The sequence below is a fragment of the Clavelina lepadiformis genome, chromosome 4 (genome assembly GCF_947623445.1).
Source record: "Clavelina lepadiformis chromosome 4, kaClaLepa1.1, whole genome shotgun sequence".
In the NCBI taxonomy this organism is placed as follows: Eukaryota; Metazoa; Chordata; class Ascidiacea; order Aplousobranchia; family Clavelinidae; genus Clavelina; species Clavelina lepadiformis.
The window spans coordinates 21,578,065-21,588,965 of NC_135243.1; the positions used below are offsets into that span (position 1 = coordinate 21,578,065).

Here is a 10,901-nt window from a genome sequence, read left to right on the forward strand (position 1 = left end):
ACACCGTTTTGAAAAGGTTTGGTTTTAATTAATTTAATATATTTCTTTCGCAAACATAAAATTAATGATCGTCAGTCGAGCGATATCTGCCATTGCTAGTAAGACGCACGAATGGCACCATCGTATGAAAAAGATTGTTAATAAGAAGCAACGCAAGCGAGGAAAACAATAAAACACAGGCACTTTAAAATTATAAATTGTAAGGGTTGCCCACACGTAGCATAGCAAGCAGTGTAAATAAATGGTCAACAAGATGAAAAAACACAATAAATAATAACGAAAATACACCACGATTAACATAAAGTTATAGCATATTCAATAATAATCGTGTAACGGAAGTTTGATAGAAATCCATTGCAGAAATTGTCAAACCGCAAACCTTCTGGTACAAAATAACTGGCTTAAAATTAATTATTAAGCAAATCATTCGTCTTAAAAGCGAAAGACGGCCCAGTTGCAATGACTGGACATTTTTACGTATCGGTGACTCCATTTCTGTTCCATTTGCACGCGTAGTGTTCGACACAACTAAGTAGAACTCGTTTGACGGAGGCGGTTTTGGAAATCACCAACCGATCACGGATCTCTCCCATGAGTTCATTCATCCGTTGAGGACTTTCTGCTTCCAGGGACGGTCCCACACTTAAGAACTTGAAATGCCAAAAACAGTTCATTTAAAGTTCGTTTTTTGTACATTTTTTTGGTTTTGATGAAAAATTTTAAACTTGACATTGTACCCTTATCTTACCAATCTTCCAAAGCATTCAATGTGTTCTTGGTCTATCTTATCACCGGTCAAAATCTTTAAACACAAAAAACTAGCCAGTAATGACATAATATTTGAATTTGACAGAAAGTTTCAAATTATCAGAAACAGCACGATGGTTTTGAAAATTGCTTTAGTTAACTCAAAATTTCTGAGAAGTCAAAGTTAAACTGGCAAAATGCCTACTCGAAGTATTATATCAATATAATTTGGGGCATACACCATATAAAAAGATTTCCAAATAAAGTCTGAAACAACTGCAATGATTCACCTGAAACAAACAGCTAAAAACGGGTGAAATGAGAACAACCAGTTTTTCCCTCGTTGAAGTTCGAACGTTCAAAAAAATCTCGACTAAAAATGCTGCGAAACCATACCATCGGCGATCTGATCGGAATGAAGCAGAATATAGTTGTTCACGATTTTTAAAGTGGCCCTGAAAGATAATTTTTATTGCATTTTCGAGGGGTCTTTCTTCTGTCGTAGTGTGTACTTCTAGAAAAAGAAACGCTTCCAAATGCTTAACTGCAAGTTTTTAAAAATTTGATGCAGACTTTTTAAACTTATGTGCATTTAATTGCCAACATGGCTGAAATTGGAACTCTATTCCTAGTTCATTACTGAGACATGGACAAACTTAGATGGAGATAAAAATCAAAGAGAAAATGCATTCATTTTTAACAAGGATCACGTTAAGAATGAAATTAAACCCAACTTTATCCAATAAACAAAATTTCATATGATTCTTGATATCAGTTAACCATCTTATCACTGGCACTGTCATTAACAACAGCTGCTGTTAATAAAAAGCTACGTCAACATCAAAGTTTTAATAACGGCTTAGATTGTGACATATTAAACATTTAGTGTGGTAGATGTATCATAAAGCAACATGTCTACCACACATTCGCAAATAAAACACAATAACAGATGAGTATTTTGTCCTAACCTGCATAACGTTCAGAACCACGGTTCGAAATTTTGTTCCTTGCACCATCATCCAAGCCATGCGGTCGCATAATATCGACGCATTTTTAGCAAACTTCGGGTTCTTCAAAGCTTTATTACATAGGATGTCTGTATGGAAGGTTGAAGAACATAATGCGATGAGTCATTTTCATGCTTTACTTCACACGATGTATTCAAAGTAAGTACATATAATCATCCTGGAAGATTGAAATTTCAAAATTTTGGATAACCCAAAGTACAGTAATTTAGTGGGTTAGGTTTCGCTTCAGCTTAACAATCTTGCAATGAGCATTAATTAGTATAGTAGTTTGTGAAGAACATCATTGGCCGAACTAGGATCTTTGCAGGATTTAAATTTGATGATGTCACTAGTTCAATTCTGCTACTCAGACCAAATACAACTACTATAGCTAGCATTTGTTATACCTGCAACTTCTCGCATCTTTGACTCGGTTGTTGCAAACGCTTGCGTCATTTCGATGAATTTTGTCAGGTCAGCTTCGGAGTCTGTGATCTGCAATCGGTGAATTTCTTGCCCGACGGAATCACTGCTGTGTTTCTAAAAATAGAAGTTTTTATTGACGTGTCCTAATCATAAAAATCATCATAAATCATTTGAATAATGTTAAGTTATTCTAAAAGAACAGATATAACACTGGATCTATTGTTTTAGGGTTAAATCAAAATAAAATAACGATGTTTTCCCTCAACCCACTATATGCTCTACAAAGGGCCGTGGGACAGAAGCTCCCTAAACAGTTTGGTGGTTTTCACCACGTCTGCCAGTTGGGTTTAACTGTTTTTCATAGAGCAAACTGCAAAAATTTATCACTGATTTTAAAAAAGGTCAAAAGATTAAGCGTAATTAACTTAACCACTTCACCGTGAAACACCTTCATAAAAAAAGTAAATCCACATTCGTAAGTAACACTAAATGAATCATGTGAATGACGACCTTTCCATCTTCAATCCATGCATGAACTTTGGATTTACTCTTTTCAGCAACTTTTCTCTTCTCATCGGTTCGCTCATAATCGTGTTTTGTTTGGTCTTTGTCATCACTCTGCACACAAATATAAAAATATAACACTTGCACGAATATAAGTAACTATGATGGTACCGCACAGTTGTTGTAATGGCTGTGGACACGGCGTAAATAACCCCGCTCAAGTTACTTTAGTTTCTCTTGAGAAGTGCATGTAAAGAAAATGCAGTTTTAAAGTAACATTTAGTTTCGTTTTGCGATGATTGAACTGCAAAGTGAAATACGACCTGCAACCATGTGGCAAGCCACTGCAGTTGGAAATAAGAACAGGATATTAGGATTAAATTTGAAGCATTTTAAACAAACCAATTGATTAAGAGGAACGAAATGGCATATGGACTAAAGCTGCATGTTAAGCTTATGCATTATACATAACCATTTAAGTTACTTATATTGCTTGAAACAAAAACAGGTTTCGCATTCTTTTGCTCTTGACAATGCCCTTTAAAATCCGCACGGGCATTGATTGTTTCTTAATTAGTGCCTTGCAGTAAAAAAGAATAAGTCTATGTTAATATGAAGCGAATATTACAGTGAATATTCTCCTAAATTCAAGAGTGTAGTGTTGGGAGTTACAACTCATACCTAGAACAAATATATAAAAGAGTCATGCTGTAAAAATGTTTTCTATTGTTTTGTCTGTTGCGTTCGTTCTGCGTATTTTGGTAAATGTTTGATTGCATTTATCGTTTCCAAAAAGTGTCCCTCAGCCTACCTTTTCTCTACTTCTCCTGGAGGATTTATCAGATTTCAACACATCTTTGCTTCCTCCTGTGTTAGGGGATTCCCTTTTCTGAAAAAATAAATAATTTGTTTTATTCCCGATGTAAAATATATTTGTGAAATCCCTCTCGGAAAGATGCTGATGAATCACTACCAATGTCAAGCCTTGTTGCTGATCAGAAACAGAAACAAACAAAGAAATGGTTCAAGCAGTAAGAAAATAGAAAAGAAAATAGAATAGAAGTGATAGAGCTGGCAAATAGCTTAATAAACTTCTCACTCTAATTGGTTCCAATGCAATTAACAGCTGGTTAGTTCTATAAAGTTAAACAGGTCATAGATGGCCTGTGGGGAATTTTATTTATGCCAGTCATAAAATTAATTAACTGCAATTGGTCAGAATTAACATTATCTTGAAAGTGGTGGAGAGTTAGAAAGCTCAAGCTGCATGAAAAAACCACACACATGCTGGATACAACTGAAAATGAAAACCGTTTTCAATGGGAAAGACACAGCAAAAAGACAAAGAATGAGGAATAGAAAGCACATACCACTGTGATATGTATCGTTTCACTTTCTGAGATAGGTGAAAGTGCAAAATATACCTGGCGAAAGTGCAAAAGGCATTCTATACAGAAGTATTTTTAATGATAACAACATAATGTATTTATCAAAATTAACAACCTGCAGAAAAGATCTTCATCTACACACTTCAAGTGTACGTGTACTGTACACTATATATATATACACTATATATACTATAATACAGTGTTTCTCAACCTTTTTCTGCGGCGACCCAAATATTAAACGTAAATTAAAAGCGATGTTGAGGCGACCAAATTTTTTTACCCCTAAATTGGATATTTACAAATATTTAGCCTTTACTCGAACGTAGCTAATCTAAAGTCTCACAGCAAAGAATCATCACCATGCTTCTTCATTTGTGTTTCTGCAACAATGCACTATGACGTCAACAAACAGTCAATATGCAATGAATAGAGTAAGGTACTCAGTTACTGAACGGCTTTGTGGACTAGTTTAATTGACGACGGCGACCCAAACCAACCAAATGGCGACCCACTTTTGGGTCGAAACCCGAGGGTTGAGAGGCACTGCTATAATACATAATAGCCAGATAGCATATACATTATACAGCACCTACAAAGTCCCCTATTGGCGAAAGCACTGAAAGGATGCAAACTTTGGTCTTAAATGTGATGCCAGTTACTGCTTTTACATTTATTTGAAAAGCTAACAAGGAGCTGCTATTTTATCAACCTTTAAGACAAGAGCATATGTTTTGAAGAACTTAACAAAAACAAAATTAACATCTTTTCAAAAAGTATAAAACAACCAGTTTGTGGAAATAGTTTCAAAACTTAAATTATTATCATATGCCGCCGGTATCTTACCTCACGATTTCCTTTACTTTGAACTTGCGAGGGCTTATATTTAGCGTCATTGTCCGCTGAAGAATGGCGACTGTAATGTCGAGTGGGCTGCTGATTAATTAAAGTCAAACTATTACATTAAAACACTTGGCAACTCTGTAACAATTGAGGATAAACTCCATAACAGATGGGGATAAAGCTTATTAGCAGTTTATGGGGTAATGGAATGAGTGGTAGTAGTTTGTTGTAGCAGGTCAACAAAATACATTATTTTGGTGATGTTACCAACATGATACGACCAACTTATATCTATAACTGCAAACAAGATTACAGTGAGCTAAACACCTTTGATGAATTTTCAGAATCGTTCCGTCTCCGCCAGTCTGGGTCTTCATCAGCAGCACTAGGTCTTCGCTTCAAATTTGCCTAAAAAGCAACGTTTATTTTGAAAACAATATCGCCAACGACCTACGTTTTTTTAAATACCAATGTTAATATAGCAAGTTTATTTAGACAAGCAACATGGCAAAGTTGAAAAGTGATACCTTCTTGTTGCTGATTTGAACTTGGATGTTGTGTGTCTTCCATCTGTCATCCCAATCATTCTCAAATACCTCCTCGCTGTTCTGCCGTGAGTGAGATTTATTGGATGGTTTTGATGACTTGTGCGTGTCGCTGTCATCACTCTTGCTTGAGCTCCTCCTCAACTTGGAGTTGGGATACTTCTCCAGCATTGTCTTCTCGAACAGTTGCGCTTCAAGCTCCTTCGGACTGAACCTCTCTCTTCTTCGATTGGAGTTAGGTGTTTTACGCTTTACTTCCTCTTGCTTTTGTTCGGTGGTTTTCTTTGTAGCTCTCTCATCTGCCGGAGGAGCGTTTGGATTGTTTGGTGTTTTTGCCGAGAAATTATTTAGCGGAGGGGGACGGGTGTTTTCCAAGTCAGCTTGCACCAGTGCATTGGGTTGCTCAAATAGTCCTCCTTGCAATATCTGAGCGTTAAAGTCGGGAGCGTCCACATGTGAGGCCTGGATAGGAAAAGAGTTCATTGCTTGTTCATAATAAGGTTGGGCCGGCCACTGCATGGGAGAAGCTTGTAAGTTGGGGTGATACTGAGAGTTGATTTCAACCCATCCGTCACCCTGTGGGTTAACTGAATTCGGGACATAACCGATGTTGTTAACCATTGGCATTTGTGAAGGCACCACCTGATCTGACCCTCTGTTTGGAGACCTTTGAAAAGTCATTGATTGTAAGATTGGCTCCTGACCCATTACTTCGTTCCCGTGTGGAAATTCTCTCGCTGTATTGCTAAAATGCATTGGTGGGGTCATCGAGGTTGGAAAAGGGGGCGGGGGCTGAGTAATATCGACCCACGAAGGTAAATTTTGTGGGGGCTTGTTCATGTTATTCTGCCTAATAAGGTCACTAACTACAGCCTGAATATGGTTGGGATTGTGGCCGTTTTCTGGAATGTCCTGAAAACCTTGACCCGCCCACTGGCCAGGGTAGCCGTGCTGGACTTCGCTTGTTATTTGTTGCTGCCACTGCTGAGGGGGACGCTCCTTCAGGAGAAAAAATTTCATGAAATTTCAGACAAGGTATTTAAAATCTAAGTATTGTGTTTATGCATAAAACGCTTTACTTTGTGTCCAAATTTTTAATTATGGCAGTCCATATTTACCGCTTTTTTATTGATCTAGATCAGTGGCTCCCAAACTTTTTTGATCTGTGGCCCAAATACTTAATTAATAGCGGTTCGTGGCTAACCACGTGTTGTAAAGTTTGGGCACAAGCGATTTTTTTAAGTATGAAAATTTAACACAAAAGCAGGCAAAATGGTATATGACCGTTTGTTTTTCAATGAGATACATGCTCTTGCAATTTGGCTACAAGATTTGAAATTCTTGGCTCTGTTGATGAGGGAGTACAGTGAATATCTTGCCCAACTTCAAGACGGTTGTGCTGCTTGGACTTCATATCAACTTGTGTTGAAACCGATTATGAATGATTGACACAAAACAATATAGTCTGTTCAAACACAGTCTGTGGCCCAAAGACAATATCTTTGTGGCCCACTACTAGGTCATGGCCTACAGTTTGGGAACCAGTGATCTGGATTTTAATTGAATTGACTTATACGCGGTGAATGGAAGGAGAGAACTTTGAACTGTGAGGCAGTTCTTTTTCACCAAACACAGTTAACTTCAAGCAAATAATGTGCCTTTGATTGGATTGTAGCTTATTACATTTGTAGACATGACTGATCTGTCTAAATGTAAGGACTAGTACTAGACATAAAATTATCATACAGTGAAGCTAGACACTGCAAGTTTTTGAATTAATTACTTGGACTTGCGGTCGATGGTCTGTCCATTCTTGTCTCGGCAATGTCATATTCCAGTCTTTACCTCTGTAAGATTATACATTGTCTCAACAATTGCGCAAGCCATGATCATTATCTTCAAATCAGTATTCATAATGAACATATAAAACAAAGATCATACTTATATTAACGGCAGAAGATTATTTTTATCATCGTATATGAGTACAAGATCACATAAAAACTGTTATTATATATTCATATACCGTACTACTATCGTACCAAAAAAAAACAAACAGTTAAAAATTTCACCATTCCATATCATACTTTGACAAAAGAAAATCATCTGAACGGTAACTATATAATAAAATATCGTAAGATAGATTTATTTCTGCAAAAGTCAATGCCTTCTAATGCTATAAATAGAAAGTTCATGAAACATTGTTCAAAACATAAAACCTACGCATGTCGTTTTCCCCAAACTTCAGTTCCATCTCCAGCTGCTGGGGAATAGTTTCTGTGGTGATTTGCACCACCAAAAGAATCAGGGTAACCTGAAATAAAGACACATAAAATATATATGTATAAAATATTCAATTAAAACATTTTTTTGAAAATCTGTTTATCTGTGAAAACTCTCAAAAATCTGTAAACATTTCCACACTTATTTTCACAAATCTGATAAAAATACCCAAAATATCTGTCCAAACTTTTTTGCAAAATTGAAAATAGTTTGATGTATTTACAACATCGCTGCAATTCTATGGAAGTATAATTTCAGAATAATAAAACAGAAAAGGTTAAAAATAGCCAAAACTTTTGAAAGACTTTCGGGATTGTAAATTCGCAATTTTACACATTTGTAACAAGAGCAATGGAGCAACAATATTATGGAATATTTTGTGTAATATAATAATCTACAAGTATATTCCAGGATGGAAAATGACATTCTACCTGGTAGCCATCATGGCCTATGTACTGATGTATGTACGCAGAGGTCAAGCCATTAAAACATTACAGAAAGCTTTTCAGTTTCGCAAAACACGAGGAAATTGGGCTATATTACCAATTATAAAATATTACATCTTAATTGGGCTATATTAAATATAGCTAACTTTATTATATAAATATATTAATTAGCAGTTAAATAAAATGTTAATAAATAAAGCTATATTATTACCTCATACTATACAGTTATTTAGCATATTATGTTAAAAAGTTATTCACCAATGCTTTCATATGAGTGAGTTCTTGACCAATTTTGAGGAGACTCTGCTGCCTGCAAAATTTAAAGATAGGAGTATAGTAAAATAAAGGCCCATCATTCTTTGATACTATAGCCACAACAACAAACGAATTATATATACAACAAAAATTAACATGTCAACTACATTTTATTTATCAATGTCATGGCTACTACATGTATAATAATGGCAATAAAATATTAAAGGCTTAACTGGATCAAAAAGAAAACTTCTTTCACTAACTTGCTGCAACTTAGGGTCAACTGCTTAAGTGCAAGATCCGATGATACATTTTTAAACTATGCACTGCTACCCTGTCACCCGATTGTGACACCGTGATCAGAGTCATATTTTTATCTACTAAACCCCAAATTTATTCAAGAATATGTACATGGCTTAGGTTAAAAGATCAACCATTCACTGATAACATAGGGGACAAACAAAGATAAAAAGCTGGTGTTGTTCTTGTGGATCTCGCTGCTGCTTATGACACCATAAAGCACCGGGGTCTTATTCTTTAACTCTTGCAGAAGGTGCCTGACCGATAATATGCTTTGTTACTGACATGCTATCCAACCGAAGAGACTTCACCCTCAATACCAGTGGTGGACAAAGCAGTTGCCCACGCCAAAAAAATGGCGTGCTTCAGGGTTCTACCTTGTCACCTATGCTTTGCAGCATCAACATCAGTGACATTCTACAAACAACATCATACCAGTATGGCTATGCAGATGATTTGGCCCTTCTCCATGCAAACACAAACTGCACAAACGTGGAGGAGACTCGAGACTCAAAAAACATGCAGAGAATTGCCGACTTCTTACAAGCACAGAGGCTGAAGCTCATCATTACGAAAACAACAACTGCTTTCTGTCTCAACAACAAGGAATCAAAGCATTAGCTAGCAATCTAACTTAGTGGTACAATCCTACCACACATCTCGCAACCAAGATATTTTGTGATGCTTGTCCGCCAGCCGACATAAAAGCAGCACATCACAGCCGGAGCAAAACATCTGCAAGAAACAACTTCCTACAATGTCTATCTCGGTCATCCTGGGGAGCCTATGCCTCCAATCTTCGCATTGCAGCGCTCGCAATAGTTTGTAACGCTGCAGAGTATGCTGTCCCAATTTGGTACAGAAGTGTACACATAAAAAAAACTGGATATCACCTTAAATAAGGCCTTCCCCCGGATCATCACTGATTACTTTTGTCCTATCCCTACTGCCTTCATGCCAGTATTGGCACTACGGAAGACTATACTGACACCCGGTCTGTATTTCATAGCAGGATTTGCCCAGATTTTGATTGTGCAATCTCACTAACTCAAGTGTGCAAGTGTGGAAGGTATCAGATTAGAATTATATTAAACTTGAATGAATCTCTTATGAAAGGCTAAAGTTACAATAGACTATTAAGTGGCTGTTTAGTTGGTCTCTAAATTAAGGCTTATATAAAGTCAAGTGTGCAAACATTTATCTGAAACATGTATATATCAAGTGCCCGACTAGAAAGTAAGACAGTTTTTGACAACAAATTGTGCATGCAAAGGTACATACTTCGGCATGATACTAGGCACTGAAGCCTTGATTCTGTGTTTATTCTTTGTAAAATAGAACTTTAAACAACCAGTTTTTCTTTGATTAGTTATTATAAATCGGCATGAAGATAAAAAAGTTTGCTGTGCAACACCTTGTAAGAGCAAGTGCCACATTTGAGCTTCATCAATAAGCACACTAATATTTTAATCAACACATCGATTTAACATATTGACGAACATGGCCAAAACGAGTGAAACAAGGTTTGTTAAATCAGCTACACATTGCAATATTGGCAGTGCCATACTTTTGATAACTCATAAAAAATAAATTTACACAAAACGTTTAGGCCCATATAATTAAAACTCCATGTGCTGTAAACATAGCTTAATCACACACCTTGTCTGGTCCAACGTAACTGTCGATGAAGTTCTCTAGATCAGAAATTTCTGAAGACAACATTCCCGATTTTTGGAACAGACGCTAGCCTAGGTCAGAATACTATTTAACAGTGCTCAGCTGAAAAAATATCCAACACTCGTTCCAAATTTGTTCATCAATTCGTGGAAAGTTTAACTGAAGGCAAAACAGAATAGGAGCAAACAGCCGCAAAGTTCCAGCAAGACGTGCATGTCAGCGGAATGCTTTGCAAATTTCTTGACCAAGCTGACGAACAGCTGTTTTCATAGACATCTTAACAAAACCAAACGCAAAAATTCAGCACAATCCAAGTCAGAGATTATATGGAAGATAATTAATATAGTCCTTTAGCATACTTTTAAATATAAAATATCGTGTTCTTCAAACATATATTAATGAAATATGTTTACAACAGTAATGCATAGGTTGTCTTGAAACTACCTCACCATTCATCACATAGATTTGCATTACATGTTGTTAACT

The 10,901-nt window shown here is 36.4% G+C and overlaps 1 protein-coding gene across 3 annotated transcripts; it reads right to left on the minus strand.

Moving 5' to 3' along the window:
- Nucleotides 1-120: 120 nt before the first annotated feature.
- On the minus strand, nt 121-10,650 carry LOC143452291 (uncharacterized). Of its 3 annotated transcripts, none has more exons than XM_076953198.1 (14): nt 10,398-10,650; nt 8,442-8,493; nt 7,678-7,768; nt 7,241-7,304; nt 5,440-6,456; nt 5,240-5,320; nt 4,916-5,002; nt 3,496-3,573; nt 2,691-2,798; nt 2,162-2,294; nt 1,716-1,843; nt 1,038-1,202; nt 749-802; nt 121-650 (listed from the first exon to the last, which is right to left on the minus strand). In XM_076953198.1, exons 1-14 carry the CDS (start codon nt 10,458-10,460, stop codon nt 474-476), a joined length of 2,298 nt encoding a protein of 765 aa, XP_076809313.1. In that variant the 5' UTR covers nt 10,461-10,650; the 3' UTR covers nt 121-473. The 3 variants fall into 3 exon arrangements, with proteins under 3 accessions (XP_076809313.1, XP_076809311.1, XP_076809314.1); XM_076953196.1 differs by having other exon boundaries at nt 4,916-5,005; nt 10,398-10,649; XM_076953199.1 differs by lacking the exon at nt 10,398-10,650 and having other exon boundaries at nt 4,916-5,005; nt 8,395-8,470.
- Between the last annotated feature and the right edge of the window lie 251 nt (nt 10,651-10,901).